Source organism: Marmota monax, unplaced genomic scaffold, assembly GCF_021218885.2.
Source record: "Marmota monax isolate L192 unplaced genomic scaffold, Marmota_monax_Labrador192_F-V1.1 WCK01_AAM20220418_F8-fsc00012, whole genome shotgun sequence".
In the NCBI taxonomy this organism is placed as follows: Eukaryota; Metazoa; Chordata; class Mammalia; order Rodentia; family Sciuridae; genus Marmota; species Marmota monax.
Genome location: NW_026695227.1, coordinates 13,939,980 through 13,963,174, shown reverse-complemented (window position 1 = coordinate 13,963,174; position 23,195 = coordinate 13,939,980). Strand labels below are relative to the sequence as shown.

Below are 23,195 nucleotides of genomic sequence, written 5' to 3'. Positions count from 1 at the left end.
TCATTTTTCAATTGTGTTTGTACTGTACCTTCTGTACAGTACAAACACAATTTAGAAGTTCTTTGCTACTTTATAAAGAGGACTTTCTTACAGTTTCTAGAATATGCTTCTCATTTTCATTTGAGACCTTATCAGAAGGGTCTTTACCATCCATATTTCTACCAGTATTCAGTTCATGACCTTTTACATATTCTCTAAGAAGATTTAGGCTTTTTCTGTAGCTCCCTTTCTCTTCTTTTGAGTCCTCAGCAGATTCACCCCTTAGTGGCCCACACATAGCAATATAAACTTTTTCTAGCATGTAGCGCAAAACTCCTCCAGCCTCTACCTGTTAACCCAGTTCCAAAGCCACGTCCATGTTTTTAGTGTCTCACTTCTTGGCACCAATTTTCTCTTTTTAGATGATTTGGGCTGCTAAAACAAAACAAAAAAATGCCTTAGACCAGTTGGCTTATAAACAATAAACATTTAAATCAGTTCTGGGAGATGTGAAGTCTTAGATGATGGTGCCAGCAGACTCAGTGTCTGGTGAAGGCCCACTTCCCGGTTCACAGATTGTAACTCCTCACTGTGTCCTCATGTGGGAGAAGGGCTCAAGGGGTCTCTTTCAGGTCTCTATTATAAGGACATGGATCATATTCATGCAGGTTCCTCTTCCATGACCTGATCATTTCCCAAGAGCCCCACCTTTTAATCCATCACCTTAGAGGTAAGGATTTCACCATATGAATTTTGGGGTGACATATTGTTCAGACCATAGCACTTGTTAATCATCATAGGGGTCTGACAGTAAGGACTGTCCTCCAGGAAGCACCCAGGGCAGCTGGGGCAATATTTCCTCATTTCTAAGAAGGAAATCTAGGCAGGACTGTCACTGCATCCACTATAATTATCTTCCAGAAAAGTAACACAATTGGAAAAAGTGTGGATCAAGATTAAGATCTCAGAGGAGGTGGAGATTAGGAAGAAAAATAAAAACGACATTAAAAACATTTAAAAGCACAACAAACTTCTAGGCTTGAAAAATCTTTGGAAGCTACCTATTTCCAAATGCCCCGGAGCAACTGGCATCAGCAGCCTCCCCGGGCAGCATGCCTTTTTCCAGAATCTTGTTCTTTAGATGTTGAGAAAGATTTCTGTGACATTCAGATCTCCTGATTCTGGTTCTCTCGCTAGCTTTGTGCTTTGCTGGATGCACCTCTGAGTTCTTTTTGGCTTAAGATACAATATATTTTATACTTCTTTTTACTTTTTTTTCTTCCTTTTAAACTTTTATAAGTTTTAGAAAAAGTGCCTGGGTAACTATCAGGTTTTCTCTTAGATATGGATGATGACTAAAATAACTCTCCTTTGGGGAGTTTAGTCTTCCCTGTATAGCAAGAAGATCTCAAACACCTGAAGTGAATCACATTCCTCTTACATTTCTTTTAAAAATCAAATGCATGCGTATGTATGTATGTATATATATATATATATATATATATATATATATATATATATATATATACATATATACATTTTTAAAAGAAATGTGAGGAAATGTGGCTTGTGCAAAATATCACTGAATAACTATGTAACACACACCAGGCCACACATTTACTGTAAGAGGGTATCAGTTGCTTAATATCATACCTTTAGGTCTTTTCCATGTGTTTTTATCTTTACTTCTTACCATAGTCCAACAAGTTTGGTGTATTGGTCATGGTTTTGACCAGGAAATGGGTTTTTAGATAGGTGATATACTTTTCCTCAGATCATTTAGCTTGTAGCTTGCTGGAAAAATTGAATCCAAGTGTCCTTTCTTTTTCTTTCCCTAACTTTAGACTTCCTCATGTGCAGGGACTCTGTTTTCTACTTTTTCCAAGTTTCCTCCCAAAATTCAATAGAACGCACTATGTATTTACTAAGAATTTTGTTTTAGCTTGAAGTGATTTTATTAGTCAGACCAAAAATAATTTTTTAAAGGAATCATTAGTACATGAGTGGTTGTTTGGCTTGTTTCAGAAACAGAGTTTTAATTCCAAGTGGTTTGTTTTACCTCCCAGCTATCTGTTGAAGCCGGGTGTTCCTCTTCCCTTCTTGCAATAGATTGCTGATTGTTTTCCATGCCTCTGCCTTGGCGCTATCTCCACAGGACCACATAAGATTCTTCTAAGTTATACTTCTACCTCTTTCTTTAGCCCTCATCATCTCTAGAGAATAACTCAGCTCCTTAATTTGATGCTCAAGGGTCTTCACCACCTGATAGATATCACTAGTTCTTTCTCTTGCTGTTTCCCCGCAAAACAATCTCCTCAGCCACCTTTCTGTGACCTACTTCTGTATCTCATGTATATAGACACATGAGCTGTGTAACCAATGCTTCAGTGGACAGTGGATGATACATATATGACAGTATATAGTGTATATCTTAGGAGTGTCATAGGTGATGTCATCCAGGTTTGTATAATCTCCTTCAGTGATGTTTGCACAATGATGAATTCACCTGATGACCCATTTCTCAGAACATATTGCCATTGTTCAGCAACGTGTCACTGTGCTTTCACATCTTGCTTATTGTTGGGCCAAATGCATGTATGACATACCTGTGTAAGTATATATGCATCTGAAGAGCAGAAATATTTAGGGATCCTAATACTACAAATATATAACTGTGTATTTTCTTTTGTTCATTTTATAATTATTGTCTGTCATTTCCAGTAAAGTTATAAAAGGGTGCATGACTCTTTGAGTTACTACCCAGATAATGCATAATAAAGATTCATATTATTGACTGAGAGAACTACAGTTAGAGGAAAAACTGTAAAAATAGTTCTATTTCTGGTTCTGTATTTGACTTGTATCATGCCTAATGTACTATTATATATCAACTTGGTTATCAAAAAATTTATTTGTTTTTGTGGTACAGTGGATTAAACTTGAAGGTGCTCTGATACTGAGCCACGCCCATAGTCCCTTTTTAAAATTTTATTTTGAGACAGAGTCTTGCTAAATTTCCAGGATGGCTTAGAACTTTTACTTTAGCCTCCCAATTACGGGCATGTGCCATTAAACCTGGATTAAAAAATATTTGTTGGATGAACTGCATCTAATGAATGTATATATGTTTTATATAAATATCCACATATTTGAATAATAAAAATATTTTTTGAACCATAGCATTCAGAATGTAAGATTTTTAAATTATTTATAAACTTCATTAGTTTTGCTTTTCTAACTTACAGTGAAAGGGAGATAACATGATAAATGCCAGTTCATGTTAAAACTCTTCTTGATATTTTGTTTCAATATTTTTATCTTAGCAATTTTAACAAGTCATAGTATATCTTTTTGGTAATCCTTATGAACCATTTTAATAGAGTATTATGGTCCAAAAAATTTTTGGTAACTGTCGGTTAATAAACTACAGGAGGACTGAATGGATATTTATAATTTATATAACATCATAAGATATAAAGTAACTGTATAAGTTCTTCATATTTCTCTCAATTGGGTTGCTCACATCAAGTTGCAACATAAAATTATTTTTATTTATACTTTGCAACTCCTCTGATCCTGTAGAGGCAGAAAACTGATTCTGGGTTTGTGTTTCAGTGGGATGTGTAAAAAATCAGTGTACTACCTGGAGATTTGGGGGCTTGTTATTCCAAATGGGTCTGTTAAACATTGGTGAATGCATTCTGCAGTTCAGTGTGAAGAATTTTATTCCCATTCTTTTTGCTATAAGGTGACTTGGAAACCTCTGAAGTTAAGTAGGAGGGACAAGAATGAGTCTAGGCATTTCTCTTTATATCCAAGAGGAGGCTCATCAACATTGCCTGCACTAAGTGGGCAGGATCATGCCAAGGATGACTTCCCAGGTAGTAAGCATGACTAAAGAGGACCTGATGGTCCTTACCTTCTTTCTACTACAGTTGTTTTTCTCTAATTATAAATACCATCCTTTCCTCAGAATCGGGAGCCTCAAAGTATGAACATATACTGGGTAGGTTCCCCAGTTCTCTCAACTTCTTGTCAAGTGAGTCCACCAAGGACCACCTATAATGTGTATTATTGAGACTCAAACATAGGTATATAGAGCATTAGCAAAGAACCACATAAATCATCTATACAATATATGAAATTCACATCTTCATAGACACTTGTGACAAATGGTCATCTAGAGTCTTGGCCACCTGCAGGGATCATGATTTTACTTTTGCAAAGGTCTGGCCTTTCTTATTCCTCACTGCTGTAATTGTTATTTCTCTTTTTTAAGGTGATTCTAAATGTACCTTCCTCTAATTTCCAACTGGATCCTACTGCTATTCCCTGGAACCACATAGAAAGCCAACATTGCTTCCGCACCTCAGCTCTTCCTGTTTGAAAATGGCTAGCCCTCCCCCGATGTTGGCTCCCTCTGTGTGGTCATCTCTAGTTCTAAGAGTTTCTCCTGTGATTCAAACCAAATTCTTTCCATATGTTGAGCCAACCTTGCATCCTTGGGATGAATCCCACTTGATTGTGGTGTATTATCTTTTGGATATGTTTTTGTGTGCAATTTGCCATAATTATATTGAGAATTTTTGCAACTATGTTCATTAGAGATATTGGTCTGAAGTTTTCTTTTTTTGATGTGTGTTTGCCTGGTTTTGGAATCAGGGTGATATTGGCCTCATAGAATGAGTTTGGAAGTGCTCCCTCTTTTTCTATTTCCTGAAATAAATTGAAGAGTATTCATATGAGTTCTTCTTTAAAGGTCTTGTAGAACTTGGCTGTGTATCCATTCGGTCCTGGCTTTTCTTTGTTGGTAGACTTTTGATGGCATCTTCTATTTTGTCACTTGAAATTGATCTGTTTAAATTGTGTTTATCATCCTGATTCAATTTTGGCAAATTATATGACTCTAGAAATTTTTCTGCTTTCGATATTTTCTATTTTATTGAAGTACAAGTTTTCAAAATAATTTCTAATTATCTTCTGTATTTCCATAGTGTCTGTTGTGATATTTCCTTTTTTGTCACCTATGTTAGTAATTTGAGTTTTCTCTTTCCTTTTCTTTGTTAGCATGGCTAAAGGTCTGTCAATTTTATTTATTTTTTTCAAAGAACCAACTTTTTTTTCTGTCAATTTTTCAATTATTTCAATTTCATTGATTTTAGCTCTGATTTTAATTTTTTCCTGTCTTGTACTGCTTTTGGTGTAGATTTGTTCTTTTTTTGCTAGGGCTTTGAGATGTAATATTAGGTCATTTATTTGTTGACTTTTTCTTCTTTGAAGGAATTAATTCCATGTAATGAACTTTCTTCTTAGAACTGCTTTCTTAGTGTCCCAGAGATTTCAATGTTGTATCTGTGTTCTCATTCACCTCTAAAAATTTTAATCTCCTCCTTGATGTTTTCTGCAACCCATTGTTCATTCAGTAGCATATTATTTAATCTCCAGGTGTTGGAGTGGCTTTTATTTCTTATTTTATCATTGATTTCTAATTTTGTTCCATTGTGATCTGATAGAATGCAGGGTAGTATCTCTACTTTTTTATATTTCTAAGAGTTGCTTTGTGGCATAGAATATGGTCTATTTTAGAGAAGGACCCATGTGCTGCTGAGAAGAAAGTGTATTCTCTCGTTGAAGGATGAAATATTCCATATATGTCAGTTAAGTGTTAGTTATTAATTGTATTATTGAGTTCTATAGTTTTTTTGTTCAGCTTTTGTTTAGAAGATCTATCTAGTGATAAAAAAGGTGTGTTAAAGTCACCCAAAATTATTGTGTTGTGGTCTATTTGACTCTTGAACTTGAGAAGAGTTTGTTTGATGGACATAGATACTCCATTGTTTGGGGCATATGTATTTGTAATTGTTCAGTCTTGTTGGTGTATGGTTCCCTTGAGCAGTATGTAGTGTTCTTCTTTATCCTTTTTGATTGACTTTAGATTAAAGTCTACTTTATTTGCTATGAGGATGGAAACCCCTGCTTGCTTCTGCAGTCCATGTGAGTGGTATGCTTTTTCAAACTCTGAAAGAACAGAGGCAGTATGACTACTTTTTCACTCATTCTGGACACTCTACTTCTATAATGAGCCTAGGTGAGAATGAGTGTTTTGTCAACAAAGGCATAGTATTGATTGTTACTGAACTTAAATCCAACTAAAATTCTGATTTGTATTCTTTTACAAAACTTTCAATTCATCCTGTATTTAAGTTGTTTTAATTTTGACTTTAAGTGCAATGACTTCTTTTATTTTGATTATCCCTTGTTGGGTTTAATCTATCATTTTTTCGCCTATTAATATAGTTTTGGAATTTGATAGTTATTCATCATAACTATATTTGATAGTTATTCACTTCTTGTTTCATATTATCTTTGCTCTTGAGAAACATACAATCTCTGTCCAAGTCACTGACAAAAATACGGTGGTCCCTTCTTATCTGCAGTTTTCCTTTTTGTTTCTTCAGTTACCTGTGGTCACCCGCAGTCTGAAAATATTAAATGGAAAATTTTGGGAGTAAATGATTCATAAGTTTTGAATAATTTTTAATATAGTATACTGCTATTGTTTTTCTTACTAGTTATTATGGTTACTATCTTACTGTGCCTAATTTATAAATTATACTTTATCATAGTTATGTATAGGAAAAAATAGTATATACAGGATTCAGTACTGTTTTTTCTTATTAGAGCATTATAATTAGGTACAGCATTTAGATTCTTTTTATTTTTTATTTTTATTTTTATTTTTTAAGTTTTTTTTTTTTAATTTTTTATTGTGGGTTGTTCAAAACATTACAAATTTCTTGACATATCATATTCCACACTTTGATTCAAGTGGGTTATGAACTCCCACCTTCACCCCATTCACAGATTGCAGAATCACATCATTTACACATCCATTGATTTACATATTGCCATACTAGTGTCTGTTGTGCTCCGCTGCCTTTCCCATCCTCCACCATCCCCCCTCCCCACCGCTTCCCTCCCCTCCCCTCCTCTCTCTCTACCCCCTCCACTGTATAACCCTGAGGGTCTCCTTCCATTACCATGCAATTTCCCTTCTCTCTCCTTTTCCCTCCCACCTCTCATCCCTGTTAAATGTTAATCTTCTTCTCCTGCTCTTCGTCCCTACTCTGATCTTAGTTACTCTCCTTATATCAAAGAAGACATTTGGCATTTGTTTTTTAGGGATTGGCTAGCTTCACTTAGCATAATCTGCTCTAATGCCATCCATTTCCCTGAAAATTCTATGATTTTGTCATTTTTTAATGCAGAGTAATACTCCATTGTGTATAAATGCCACATTATTTTATCCATTCGTCTATTGAAGGGCATCTAGGTTGGTTCCACAGTCTAGCTATTGTGAATTGTGCTGCTATGAACATCGATGTAGCAGTGTCCCTGTAGCATGCTCTTTTTAGGTCTTTAGGGAATAGACCGAGAAGGGGAATAGCTGGGTCAAATGGTGGCTCCATTCCCAGCTTTCCAAGAAATCTCCATACTGCTTTCCAAATTGGCTGCACCAATCTGCAGTCCCACCAGCAATGTACAAGTGTACCCTTTTCCCCACATCCTCGCCAGCACTTGTTGTTGTTTGACTTCCTAATGTCTGCCAATCTTACTGGAGTGAGATGGTATCTTAGGGTGGTTTTGATTTGCATTTCTCTGACAGCTAGAGATGATGAGCATTTTTTCATGTACTTGTTGATTGACTGTATGTCCTCCTCTGAGAAGTGTCTGTTCAGGTCCTTGGCCCATTTGTTGATTGGGTTGTTTGTTCTCTTATTGTCTAATTTTTTGAGTTCTTTGTATACTCTGGATATTAGGGCTCTATCTGAAGTGTGAGGAGTAAAGATTTGTTCCCAGGGTGTAGGCTCCCTATTTACCTCTCTTATTGTTTCTTTTGCTGAGAAAAAACTTTTTAGTTTGAGTAAGTCCCATTTGTTGATTCTAGTTATTAACTTTTGTGCTATGGGTGTCCTATTGAGGAATTTGGAGCCCGACCCCACCGAATGTAGATCGTAGCCAACTTTTTCTTCTATCAGACGGCGTGTCTCTGATTTGATATCAAGCTCCTTGATCCATTTTGAATTCACTTTTGTGCATGGCGAGAGAAAGGGATTCAGTTTCATTTTGTTGCATATGGATTTCCAGTTTTCCCAGCACCATTTGTTGAAGATGCTATCCTTCCTCCATTGCATGCTTTTAGCCCCTTTATCAAATATAAGATAGTTGTAGTTTTGTGGATTGGTTTCTGTGTCCTCTATTCTGTACCATTGGTCCACCCGCCTGTTTTGGTACCAGTACCATGCTGTTTTTGTTACTATTGCTCTGTAGTATAGTTTGAGGTCTGGTATCGCTATACCGCCTGATTCACACTTCCTGCTTAGCATTGTTTTTGCTATTCTGGATCTTTTATTTTTCCATATGAATTTCATGATTGCTTTCTCTATTTCTACAAGAAATGCTGTTGGGATTTTGATTGGCATTGCATTAAACCTATAGAGAACTTTTGGTAATATCGCCATTTTGATGATGTTAGTTCTGCCTATCCATGAACAGGGTATATTTTTCCATCTTCTAAGATCTTCTTCTATTTCTCTCTTTAGGGTTCTGTAGTTTTCATTGTATAAGTCTTTCACCTCTTTTGTTAGGTTGATTCCCAAGTATTTTATTATTTTTGAAGATATTGTGAATGGAGTGGTTGTCCTCATTTCCATTTCAGAGGCTTTTTTGCTGATATACAGGAATGCCTTTGATTTATGCGTGTTGATTTTATATCCTGCCACTTTGCTGAATTCATTTATTAGCTCTAATAGTTTCTTTGTAGAGCCTTTTGGGTCTGCTAGGTATAGAATCATATCATCTGCAAATAGTGATAATTTAAGTTCTTCTTTTCCTATTTTTATGCCTTTAATTTCTTTCGTCTGTCTAATTGCTCTGGCCAGTGTTTGGAGAGCTATGTTGAAGAGAAGTGGAGAGAGAGGGCATCCCTGTCTTGTTCCAGATTTTAGAGGGAATGCCTTCAAATTTTCTCCATTCAGAATGATGCTAGCCTGAGGCTTAGCATAGATTGCTTTTACAATATTGAGGTATGTTCCTGTTATCCCTAGTTTTTCCAGAGTTTTGAACATAAAGGGATGCTGTACTTTGTCAAATGCTTTTTCCGCATCTATCGAGATGATCATATGGTTCTTATTTTTAAGTCTATTGATGTGGTGAATAACATTTATTGATTTCCGTATATTGAACCAGCCTTGCATCCCAGGGATGAATCCTACTTGATCATGGTGTACAATTTTTTTGATATGTTTTTGTATCCGATTCGCCAGAATTTTATTGAGGATTTTTGCATCTAGGTTCATTAGAGATATTGGTCTGTAGTTTTCTTTCTTTGAAGTGTCTTTGTCTGGTTTAGGTATCAGGGTGATGTTGGCCTCGTAGAATGAATTTGGAAGTTCTCCCTCTTTTTCTATTTCCTGAAGTAGCTTGAAAAGTATTGGTATTAGTTCTTCTTTAAAGGTTTTGTAAAATTCTGCTGTATACCCATCCGGTCCTGGGCTTTTCTTAGTTGGTAGTCTTTTGATGGTTTCTTCTATTTCCTCAAATGATATTGGTCTGTTTAGGTTGTCTATATCCTCCTGACTCAATCTGGGCAGATCATATGACTTAAGAAATTTATCTATGCCTTCACTATCTTCTAATTTATTGGAGTATAAGGATTCAAAATAGTTTTTGATTATCTTCTGTATTTCTGAAGTGTCTGTTGTGATATTGCGTTTTTCATCCCGTATGCTAGTAATTTGAGTTCTCTCTCTTCTTCTCTTCGCTAGCATCGCTAAGGGTCTGTCGATTTTGTTTATTTTTTCAAAGAACCAACTTTTAGTTTTGTCAATTTTTTCAATTGTTTCTTTTGTTTCGATTTCATTAATTTCAGCTCTGATTTTAATTATTTCTTGCCTTCTACTTCTTTTGCTGTTGTTTTGCTCTTCTTTTTTAAGGATTTTGAGATGAAGTATGCCCCAAACAATGGTGCAGCTATGTTCGTCAAACAAACTCTTCTCAAGTTCAAGAGTCTAATAGACCACCATACCATAATCATGGGAGACTTCAACACACCTCTCTCGCCACTGGACAGATCTTCCAAACAAAAGTTGAATAAGGAAACTATAGAACTCAATAACACAATTAATAACCTAGACCTAATTGACATATATAGAATATACCACCCAACATCAAGCAGTTACACTTTTTTCTCAGCAGCACATGGATCCTTCTCAAAAATAGATCATATATTATGTCACAGGGCAACTCTTAGACAATATAAAGGAGTAGAGATAATACCATGCATCTTATCTGATCATAATGGAATGAAACTGAAAATCAACGATAAAAGAAGGAAGGAAAAAGCATACATCACTTGGAGAATGAACAATAGGTTACTGAATGATCAATGGGTTATAGAAGACATCAAGAAGGAAATTAAAAAATTCTTAGAGACAAATGAAAACACAGACACAACATATCGGAATCTATGGGACACATTGAAAACAGTTCTAAGAGGAAAATTCATTGCTTGGAGTTCATTCCTTAAAAAAAGAAAAAACCAACAAATAAATGATCTCATACTTCATCTCAAAATCCTTGAAAAAGTAGATTCTTTTTGATAAAATTATACAAAAAGGAATTTGACTTCAATCCTTATTGCCCTCCTTTTCTCCTCTCCTCCCTCCCCTTTTTCTGCCTCCTCTACTCATCATCTTCTTTGTCTTTCTTTCTTTATTTTTGATGGGTATTTTTTAATATAAACACACAGGTGCAATTCCTTTGATATATTTATATATGTATGTAACATGATTTTGTTAGATTCATTCTGTATTTCTTTTCCTTTCCCTTCCTTCCTCCCTCCCTCTTATCTCCTACTTCTACTCCACTGATCTTCCTTATATCTCTATCTATCTGATCCCCCACTGCCTTTTTCCCCTTATTTTTGTCTAGCTTCCTCATGGAATACATTCAACCCTTGATTTTCCGAGTCTGACTTATCTCACTTAGTACAATTTTCTCCATTTCTATCCATTTACTGGCAAATGCCATTATTTCATTCTTCTTGATGGCTGAGTAAAACTCCATAGTGTGTGTGTGTGTGTGTGTGTGTGTATCACATTTTCTTGATTTCCTCCTCTACTGATGGGCATTTGGGCTCGTTTCATAATTTGGCTATTGTGAATTGTGCCACTATAAGCTTTCTAGTGCATGTATTGCTAAGATGTGCTGAGTACTGTCTTTTTTCAGATTTTTTTTTTGGGAGCTTCTGTACTGATCTGGTCAAAGAAGAGAAAGCAGCAAAAACTAGAGGGCCTTCTATCCTTTAACATTTGTTCATTAATTATAACTTTTTACCTATAATCACTAACTGAAACCATACATATGAAATACCACATTAACCAATGTATGAGTTTTTGTTGTGAGAAACCATGCTCTGGGTGGAGGGGGTGGGAGGAATGTTGGGAAATTAACTGAAGGGGCATGAAGGAGCTTTCTGAGATAATGAAAATTTTCTGTATTTAGATGACTTGTAGTTTATGTGTTCATGTGCCTTTGTGAGAACTGCGCAAACCTTGTATTTAAAGATCTGTGCATTTCATTTTAAGTAAATCATCTCAGTCATAAAAATGGTAAAGAAATTCATTTATTTCTCATTATCAGCTATTAAGATTTAAATATCAGTTTTGTAAATTAAAATCTTGAGGTTCAGAATATTGAAATGACTTTGTTGGTATCTGACTGATGCAATCCAAAGTAAAATGCAGAACTCAACCACTATTTTGTATGAATTGCTTTTTCAATTCACCCTTTGAATAGCACTTCTTTAGTGTGTGGGATGGGAAATAATTTTCTTTCAAGTAGTCTTCTTGATATTTGAAAAAAAAAGGGCAGATAATAGCGTTAGTTTATTTTAGATGTTTTTGGTTAGTTATTGGGTTTGTTCTATTTCTAAGCTCTTGGAATAATCTACCAAAATGCTGTATTCAGTGAGTGTTTATTTAGAATGAAGAAAATTAGGTGTCATATTATCTGTTATGTCTATTAAGTGTTCTTTATAAATCACTTTTCTAGAGGACCTCTCCTTTTAGAGGCAATATTGTGTGTCAATCGTGCTGTATCACAAGAGATTATGAGCTGTGATTACATGGTAGGATCACGTATTCATTAGTAAGGTGCTGACCACTATATTGGAAGCTAATTAAATGAGAAAAGTTGTTTTTCAGAGGTGAAATCAAAGCATGCTCATGTCCTGCACTTCCCCTTTTAAAGTAATCCCTTACATTATATGGTACTTTTTATTCTTCATGCCCTCTTGTACATGTTATAAAATTCTATTCTTATAAGAAGCCAGAACATATTTTATTAGGTTCGACATTCTGAACAAAGATTTGACAAAAATCATGCTTTTTCTAATCAAAATCTTCACTTCATCCCAAACCTAGTTCTAAATTCTGTATCTTCAGTGAAGCTGTCCTCCACTTCCTCCCTGCATGTTTAGCTGATGTCTCCTAATGAAAACATCCCAAGCCATCTGTGTACTACCCATGCTATGCTATTACCGTGCCATCTGCCTCGTACTTGGTCTTAATTTTATTTTTGTGGACATGTTTTATATTTTCCAACCATATTGTAAAATCTTCTGCTTCTCTTATGTCTGCACACCCTGGATGTCCCTGTTACGGAGTCAGAGAAAAATTTGTTGCTTTATGAATACTTTCTGAACAAAGCTTGCCTTGTAATATAAACAAAAAGCTGCTAGTAATGTGTGGCTCAACATGTGTAATAAAAGCTGGTTGGGTTAGATAACTTGAGAATAATGTGAGCAAATTCATTACATGATTAGAAGCAAACAGCAGTTCCACATTCTTAGTGCAGTTTTAATTGGAATTTTGTCTTTCTGGGCTTTCTGAGTTCTAACATAAACTCTTTGGGACCTTGTTAATGAAGCAATATGGTATGGGGTAAGAAGAGTCATGTTCACATCAGTTGGCATGTATTTAAGACTCTGCCACTTTCTGGCTGTGTAAAGTGGGATGGGGTGAGGGGGACCCTGTGAGGATTAGTTGAGGCAAAGGGATGCTTGTCCTGTGACCCAACAAAATACAGGGTATATGATATTCCCTCAACTAGGCAAGTTCCATTATTTCCCTTTATCTCAGTGGTATCTATTTAATTAATTTTTTTCCTTTTAATAAATTGATTTTTAAGAAGCACATAATTATATATTCTTTTTGCAAAAATTTAGAGAAGTATAAAAGAAAATAAGCAAGAACTCATCTTGATGAAAGATGGAATACTTTTAATGTAATGAAAGCCAATTTTTTATACGAGGCTTCTAAAAAAGTAATTCTCATTCTTAATAGTTCGTTTATTTATCCAGCTTTTTTTTCTTTCATTCCTTCATTTATTGAATGAACATTTATTCAATGCCTGCTATACATCAGGCATTACTCTGGATAGCAACAGAACAGTAAGCCAGGCAGGATCCCTGCCTTCATGGGGCGCCTCTCTCCTCCTGTTCCTTTTGTTGGGGGGAGAGAACACAATATACATATAATCAGATGTATCATAGGATGTGAGATAGTTATAATGCTGTGGCTGAAATGTCACTTGGTGCGTGGATTGACATTGATGGCAATGCTTCTTTATGAGGGTGGTTAGAAGAGGTCTAGTTGAGGAGGTGACATTGCATCATAAATCAAAAAGGAGCAATAGAGAAAGCCATGTAACCATCTGGGTGAGAGAATCCAGGCAGAGGAACAGTGAGCCTATTGAGGTTCAGCGTGTGGGGTAAAGCCCTGTGTGGAATAAATTATGTAGCTCTCTGAAATACTGTGATCACTTGAAGCTTGGAGGGCTAGTCATATGATGGTCTTCTCAGGGCTTCAAATCTTGAAGCCAGGTTGGTACCATATTACCTGTTGCTCTGCTTATGCCAGTACCTTAATTAAGGCTTTGATTTCATGTGAATATTTTTTTTTTCTTGGCATACAGAATTGACCTTTTATAACCGAAACCTTCAGCCATGGAGAGGAAGCACTGCTCTAGAAAATGATTGAAACAGAAAACTACTCTCATTCTAGAGGGTGTAGGCATTTTCTCGCTGAGGTTTGTGAGTTACTGCTGGGCTAGGCTGGAACCAGGAAGACCTTCTGAGCCACGGTTTCCTGGCTTAGTGTCATTCTGTTTCAAGTGAATTATTATAAGAGCAGATGCATTTATGCAAATCCAGCTGTAAAAATATGTTTCAAGGAAAATAAGAATTGTTTTTGTATTATCCATTTTGGCTTCTAAATCATTATAAAACACTGAGCTGACTTTAGTCATAGAACAATTAAATTGTGTGAACAATTATTCAAAGAATACTTCTAATCAGATGTCTATTATCTCTTATAAATCCTGAAAATGTTATAGTAATGTCTATTTGAAATCTGAAAAACAAGAAAATTCAAATTATCATTTCTATTCTTATGTGTTCAGAAGAGAAAAGTGTTTCTAATGGGAAGAGATAATGCGTAAAGATGACTTCAAATAAACTACCATAGGTAAATTTCAGTCAAGATTCTGTTAAATCTCTTATGCTTCTATAAATCCATATAATTGCAAATGATTGTTGAACCCAGTAGTGATTCCCCACAGTAACTTCTGAATAAGGCAAATTTAAATGTTGGTCCATGCAGCAGCTTCAGTGTCATATACATACCTCATTGCTTTTCACTTTTCTGAAATGGGTAATGGAAACTTGGATCATTGGAACAATCAAAGGAACAAAACAATATATTCTCAGATGATTCCATCACCATTCCCAGTGTGGATTTACTAAACCTGTCTCATTTTTGGCTTTTTCTTTTGAGGGAATTAGGATTAGTAAAAATATGTATCTAATTATATAATGAAAAAACATAAAAAGTCCATCTGCCTTTTCTCCTAAGCAATTCCTTCCTTCTTGCTTTTAACTCAACAGAAACAACTTCCAGGTTTTCAGATTATCTCAACTTGCTTTTTTTACATATATCCCAAATCTGGCTACTGGGTTAATATACAAAAATTATAGAAGAACTGAATTCCTAGGGATTAGATTGTCCAGAGAATTTCTATTGTTAGGAGCCTTTTAACCGAAATATTTAAGTCAATATTAACTAATTATGGTTGAGAAGAGAAATAATATGACTTCTCTTTTGTAATGTTGGGGACTGATCACCTCTGATTTATCTCGACAGTCTAGACTTAGAAATTTTTTTTCTGTGGAAAAACAGATACCAGGAAGACTTGCATGCTTGTGATTCATGCAGTGTTTGACTTATGTTTTTCAAGCTGCAATAGTTCAAAATCACAGCACTTCTCATCACCTCCAAGCAAACCCAGAAAATACAGCATCCTTTCACTTAAGACTCCTGAGTTGGCCGTACATGGAAATGTCAGGAGAATTTTGTGGCAACCACGTGCCACAGGCATGCGAGGATGTGGTACCACTGGAATGAACCCTCCCATTTCACTGACAACATATGTTATATATTAATATGGTTCCGGCCTCTGGATTTTAATTTCTTGGTGATGGGTTCTATATTTGGGTAAAGAATTGTCTGGTCTAACTGTCTTTATTATAATCATTTGGATTAAATGATTATTTTCCATGCAAATCTAAATAAGACTGAGACACTGTGGGTGCCAAGGATTTCTGTGTGTTTCAGGGTTAAGAATAACAAGGGAGCCTGTTCTCTGTTAGTGGTGAGAAATCATCTTTGGAGGCAAACACTCATATATACTCGGATCAAGACTTGAATGAATGTACTGGTTGGACTTCAAACCTAAACCCAAACTATTGCCAGTAACCAGAGGTGCATCCTTGCAATCCACGTGGCAAACAGTGAGGGAGATTTGGAAATACTCACTTGCTGTGATTGGGAACCACAGAAAAGGAGACTCTCAGGCTATTCTGATAGAAAATAGTGAACTGTCTCAACTTTGTCCAATTTGGAAATTTCCTTTATGTATTTTTTTTCCTCTTCTTTTTTGACTTTTGAAAGTAGCAACGTAATACTGGTCCCAGACCTTCAAGGAGAAAACCTAAATTAATCTCTTCCTATCATACGCCACTTAAGAGAAAAACACTACTTTTTTGTGTATTCAAAAGTACAATTTGTGCACTGACCTCTTACTTGTACTGATTTCACATATAGATAAGACAGTGGGTTTTAAAAAGCATATCATCTAAAACTGGAAATCCATATGCAACAAAATGAAAGTGAATCCCTTTCTCTCGCCATGCACAAAAGTTAATTCAAAATGGATCAAGGAGCTTGATATCAAATCAGAGACACGCCGTCTGATAGAAGAAAAAGTTGGCTACGATCTACATACTGTGCGGTCGGGCTCCAAATTCCTCAATAGGACACCCATAGCACAAAAGTTAATAACTAGAATCAACAAATGGGACTTACTCAAACTAAAAAGTTTTTTCTCAGCAAAAGAAACAATAAGAGAGGTAAATAGAGAGCCTACATCCTGGGAACAAATCTTTACTCCTCACACTTCAGATAGAGCCCTAATATCCAGAGTATACAAAGAACTCAAAAAATTAGACAATAAGAGAACAAACAACCCAATCAACAAATGGGCCAAGGACCTGAACAGACACTTCTCAGAAGAGGACATATAATCAATCAACAAGTACATGAAAAAATGCTCACCATCTCTAGCAGTCAGAGAAATGCAAATCAAAACCACCCTAAGATACCATCTCACTCCAGTTAGATTGGCAGCCATTATGAAGTCAAACAACAACAAGTGCTGGCGAGGATGTGGGGAAAAGGGTACACTTGTACATTGCTGGTGGGACTGCAAATTGGTGCAGCCAATTTGGAAAGCAGTATGGAGATTTCTTGGAAAGCTGGGAATGGAGCCACCATTTGACCCAGCTATTCCCCTTCTCGGTCTATTCCCTAAAGACCTAAAAAGAGCATGCTACAGGGACACTGCTACATCGATGTTCATAGCAGCACAATTCACAATAGCAAGACTGTGGAACCAACCTAGATGCCCTTCAATAGACGAATGGATAAAAAAAATGTGGCATTTATACACAATGGAGTATTACTCTGCATTAAAAAATGACAAAATCATAGAATTTTCAGGGAAATGGATGGCATTAGAGCAGATTATGCTAAGTGAAGCTAGCCAATCCCTAAAAAACAAATGCCAAATGTCTTCTTTGATATAAGGAGAGTAACTAAGAACAGAATAGGGTCGAAGAGCATGAGAAGAAGATTAACATTAAACAAGGATGAGAGGTGGGAGGGAAAGGGAGAGAGAAGGGAAATTGCATGGAAATGGAAGGAGACCCTCAGAGTTATACAAAAGTACATACAAGAGGAAGTGAGGGGAAAGGGAAAAATAATACAAGGGGGACAAATGAATGTCAGTAGAGGGGGCAGAGAGAGAAGAGGGGAGGGGAGGGGAGGGGAGGGGGGATAGTAGAGGATAGGAAAGGCAGCAGAACACAACAGACACTAGTATGGCAATATGTAAATCAATGGATGTGTAACTGATGTGATTCTGCAATCTGTATATGGGGTAAAAATGGGAGCTCATAACCTACTTGAATCAAAGTGTGAAATATGATATATCAAGAACTATGTAATGTTTTGAACAACCAACAATAAAAAATTAAGAAAAAAAGCATATCATCTTTACACAATGTACAAATAATAGTAGTTATGAGTGGTAATAGTGGTTTGGATTATTCAGATTCTCTTGTCATCTTTTAAACATCTTTTTTAAATTATTTGTCCTTTGATCATTTAAGCATCCCTGGAGTTTGTATTCTTCCTTTAGAGCTGAGAGTTTTATCTCATCACCCCTCATTTCCATTTGCCTTTCTCTTGGTTTACACCCCTTGACACTTAGGGAAGGGAAAATTCTTTTGCCAGATTCTTAGGCTTTGGCTTCAGGCAGGGTTCCATGAACACCCACGAAGCAAAGACCACTGTTTGGAAAGAAAAGTAGACAACCATTCTTTTGAATTCTTGTTGCTTGTTGTAGGAACTTAGAAGTGAGGTACAACAGCCAGGCTGGAGAGCAAAAATCGTGGGAGTGACAGGAGGAACCTTTGACCCAGCTGTTTGTGGTCAGCATAGGCAGTAGGGGCATAGTGCAAATCATGCAGTTTTATTGATGGACAAATGAATAAATCGCCAAACTCAGGAGGAAACACAGAAAACAGTGATCTTCAGTGGAGGCCATCATGTTTGTCACTAACTCATTTCTGTAAATACCTCCAACTAGTTTTTTTGTGGATTTCGAATGGTCTTTTTTTCAAATTAGATGAAGGGATGGGGATTGTATTGGAGAGTACAGACTCTTTCCCCAGATGAGATGTTCTTTTTTCTTAAATTGTACTCACAAGCTTTTTGTAAATATTACAAGAGAGATAAAAATTTCTTGACCTCAGTGTAAAATCAGAATGTCACAATTGAGCATTTAAATAGTTTTTATGCAATCCTGTGATCAGTTGGGTCCATTCTGCCTACCAAGTAGTGTTGCCAGTCACTGGAGTTTTGCAAAGTAGAGTTTATTCATGAGGTAGACAAATGAGAGGAAGCTCCCAGACTCAAACCTGCCTCCCCAAGGATAGGTTTAGGGAAGGGTATGGGACAAAGAAACAGGGTGGTCTGAGGCCTGGGGAGAAGTGAAATGTGAGGTACTTGGTAGGCTGTGCATGTGAACTAACTTCCCAACTTTTCATATGAGGCCTGTTTAGAAAATGCTAGTTTTGGCATGATCTATGCATAAGGTTTTTGCTCTCTGAGGTCACCTGTCCAATATTTGTGGAGATCCAAGGGGTTGGTGGCTTCGGTTTGAGCTGGATAAGGCTGTATCTCCAAATCCCTAAAAAGAATGATGAAAACCAATTCTTACCAGGTAACCATATATCAGAAGTATTATCTGTAGTAATGCCAGCAGGGGTTCATTACTTTTTTGTTTAGTAAAGTGGCTTCTATGACAAGTGAAAATAGAGGGCTTGTTCAGGTTTTTTTTTTCTTAGTTTTGAAAAGAAGAATATGCTCTTTGTTCATTTTGGTTTTTCATATTTCGTTCATGTCGGGTGGGGTGGGGATTTGGTCTACCTGTGTTGCCCAGGCTGGCCTCAAACTCCTGGGCGCTTCAGGATTCTCTGGCCTCAGCCTCTCAAGTTCCTGGAACTATAGGCACTTTCTGCTGCCCCTCCTGCTCTTGGGTTTTTCAACTTTTAGGAGGCAGAATGTCTTAAGGGTCTTACAAGAGAAAAGAAATGTATTTATTTTCTGATGGGAACTTGGTTGTAGTCTTTGTATCCCTGTTTGAAACTGACTGTGTCATAGACATTAACAATCAACAATTTTTGTTTTCTTTTTGTTATTGTGAAAGGGCCTATTGGTGTGACAGTTGGTAGGACTTCCTGTGTTACAGAAGAGCCTGGATATTAGGGGTACCAACAATTTACCTTCAGTGAATCACGTGAAAGCATTTTCTGAGAAAAGTAAACTTGATCTTCAAAAATCGTGTCATTTTGAAGTGCACCTGCAATCACTGAACTCCATCCGTGTAGTCAGAGCCAGAGCAGAGCCCGTGCTCCTTTCCTATGTGTCATAATGCCCTGTCAGGTTCTTGGCCTGGTTGTGATCAAGTGAGCATCACTGCTGCATAGCTCCAGGTATTACATGTGTTGACTGTGGCCTTTTCTGGTGCCAGGGAACAACGTCATGAGGACCATCCATGGGGTGGGAGAGATGATGACCCAGATGGTGCTCAGCAGAGGCTCCATCTTTCCCGTGAGTGTGCCTGATGTGCAGCCCAGCATCCACCCCACTAAGCAGGTGAGCCCCACGGAGCATGAGGACGTGACGGTGATGGACACCAAGCTGAAGATCATCGAGATTTTACAGGTGCGTCCCATGACAGACACATTTTGCTTATATTTCACTAAACTTTTTGTTCCCAGTCGCTATGTGAGTATTCTGAAATGCTGTTTATCTAATTTTATTTTTTAAAGTTATGAACAAGCCTGGTAAGACATCTTACACAGATGCTATTTAACATATTAATTCTATTTATTTATTCTATTAAATATACTAATGATAATATCCAGCAATTACGGAGTGCTTTGAGCTGGCTAAAACTGCTTTCATGTGTGTATGTGTATATATATATAAAATATATATATTTTTTCATTTGATATTGATCCTGATTGAATTTTTCCTCATTTAGGAAGTATTTATGCAAGGTAGAGTTAATGATTGAATTCCAATTATTTTCCTGTTTTTAATTGAATCAAGCATATGATTCCAAATATCCAGACTTATTGTTGTTGCAAGAAACTCAAATAAAAATTGTTATCCTTGGTTCTAGTGATTTATATAAATAACCATCTCTCTGTGCTTTTGTTTTTAAGGGACAGGGAATAATTATTTCCTGAAAAGTTAACCTACTCTAATACCTTAACTCTATGAATTTAAACAACATAAACTCTTATTACACATGCATTATTTTAGTGAATAAATTTCCATTAGAGTAGCTTATAAATTCTTAGCACTTTTCTTTTTTGTTAAGTTTGGAAAGCAGTTTTATGATACCTTAATTATAGCATTTATTCAAGATTTGGAGACTGGAAGCTGGAGTTTTCAAGAATCTCTTAAGATTCTGGATATAGTTTACTAAGTCTTTCATCATAATTTAACATAGACTGAGCTACCAGAAGTGGGTCAGTAGTCCTGGAAGGGTCTGTACATTTTTCATTCAAAGTAATTAGATTTATAATCATAAAAGGCTTCACAGTTCCTCCAGGAATTCCAAAGGCTGAATCCTGAGACACATTGGCAGGCCTCCCAACCCTGTGTTCATGACCCTGAAAAATCACTTAGAGTTTTCCTATTCTTAAGCTGAGAAAGGCAGTCATCACCTGACCCAGGGACCTAATGAGCCCCCAGCTTAACATCATCCTGCTCATGGGACGACCTCTAAAACATGTGACCTCCTTTTAGCCCACAGTTGGAGAAAAGGAGCATTAGAAAAAAATTCTTAACAGGTAAAAAAGGATGAAATGGGATTCTGAGGCACAGCAGTCAGGGGCTGATTCATTTTTGCTGCCTCTTTGGGCACTTTATGAATTCTCCTTGACCCTCTGTTCAGTCTGATTGCTGGTCCCTGGGTCGGGGTCAGTTTCATTGATCCTGTTCTTGAGCATGTTTCTTTCTTGAAACTTCTGTTGAAGAATTTCTTTGTAGCCACACTCCTTGGCAGATCTTCTGCTTTCTACTAGCTCTTCTTCTCTCTCAGGATTCTTATTTTTCCCATTTTTAATGTATCCTTCTTTTTCAGTCTGTTTATTTCTCTCTCAATTCATTCTTTCTCTCACCTTTTCTATATGGTCTTTCTCTGCCTTTGTTTTTATTTGTTCCTTTCGTCCATGAACCTTCTATTTGTTTTTCATAATTTGATGTAGTAGAGAATTCAGTGTTTTATTTTGGTTATATTTAGGATTACTAATCTTCAATTAAAAGAGAAAGGATATTTCACATTTAATTAATTTGTTTCTTACTTTTTTTTAATATAAGCTTTAAAAAAAAACCCCTCAGATTCCTTGTTCACCTGCAGCCCACCTTCTCTTCCTACTCTGTTGCTCCAGGTTATCAAATCTGAGAGCTCTTTCTTATTCCCCTTTCCCATGATCTGTCTTCTGCTTTGAAAATCCCCTTATTAACTAAAATCACTTCACCCAATGTGTGAGCACTCACTGCATATTAATAAAAGAGTCTCTTCCGAGGTAGACTTATGTCCTTGGTACCATTTTTGTATCCCTGGCCACTTCCTCGGTACCTGGCTTAACAAATGTTTGGTGAATTAAATGAGTGTGACTTACAAAGAGTGTTTCCTGCCTGGAAGGAGCATAAACATCTGGGGGTGGGGAGGGAAAGATGAGAAGGAAGAGGTGAAGGAGGAAGGAAGGGAGGGAGGAGGAGGAAAAAAAATAAGAGGAGAAGGAGGAAGGGTGAGTGAGTGGAGGGTGGAAGGTAGATTGATTTCGATTTGGATTGGGGAACCAGTGAAAACATGATGTAAAAAGGGTTTAAACTGAACCTTGGAGGCAATCTCAAAAACTGCTTATTAGGAGGTAGAAGAGAAGACTATGGAGGGCGACATGGACATTAAACAAGTGAGGAGCATTTAAGAGCTCAGGGAACAGAGTCTGAGGGAGAATGAGAGGAGGGGGCTGGATGTGGTGGGGGGAGGTGTGGTGTGGTGCAAGGGTGGCACAGAGAGAGTGATAAGCTTCAGTGACACCAGGAAATGCCAGCTTTCCTAAAACTTGGGTGACTGCATTGCTTACTGTCCAAATGAGACTCTTGAGAATCTAGGGGGCACTGTTAACTATGCTGAAACACAGAAAGTAAAGGGCCTACCTCAGGCAGACTGGGATGGAAGGCAACCATGAAAACCACTCCTCTAATCTGTTGCATCCTGATTTATCCTTCTCGGATCTCCATAGCATCCCTGCCACATGGTTCAGCACTCAGTCATTTCCTATTCATGTAAACAGTGCTATGATTTGTTTTCCCAACTTGGTTACCAGCTTCTGGTTATCTGTGGGCTTCAAGTGATTGAATTCTCCATGACATGACTGAAGCCTTAGTTCTTAGTTTTTGTTAATGGGAACAATAACTCTAGCAAAGTCAGCCTACGGAAACACAAATACCAATGGAAAACCCACAGCACATAGGTACCATGATTTCAGTTGTCCCTTTATGGCCCCAACTCCAGGGCTCATTGTAGAATCAGCTCTACTGTAGCTGAAAGCCCAGCCTTTCTGTGCAAGAATGAAGGCCATAGCTCAAGCATTCTCCTCTCAGAGCCAATGAAAATGCTGCAAAGTGCTCTGTGGAATTACAACATTACTTCTTCATCCAGACCCACAAGATACCTACCTGGACTATTCAGAGACCAATTGTAGGGTGTCAGTCTTCCTTGTTTCCAAAAATTGCTGTGGGATTTGACTAACACTGGCTTATAGAAATGTATCTTTTCCCTTAGTCTTAACATTGATAAACATGTGGATGACGGAATGTTAAGTTCACCAAGTTTCTGAATAGTTCACTTGAAAGGTTGGTGGCTGTGTTGCTCTTGGTGCCATGTAATGA

The 23,195-nt window shown here is 36.9% G+C and overlaps 1 protein-coding gene across 4 annotated transcripts in view; it reads left to right on the top strand.

Annotated features, from left to right (window-relative positions):
* The window catches only part of Itpr2 (inositol 1,4,5-trisphosphate receptor type 2), a 518,501-nt gene that overhangs the window by 174,707 nt on the left and 320,599 nt on the right, over positions 1-23,195 (top strand). For all 4 annotated transcript variants that reach the window (XM_058576367.1, XM_058576366.1, XM_046435433.2 and 1 more), the window contains one exon: positions 19,753-19,946. In XM_058576367.1, the coding sequence (XP_058432350.1) occupies positions 19,753-19,946 (194 nt within the window). The remainder of the gene's footprint in view (positions 1-19,752; positions 19,947-23,195) is intronic.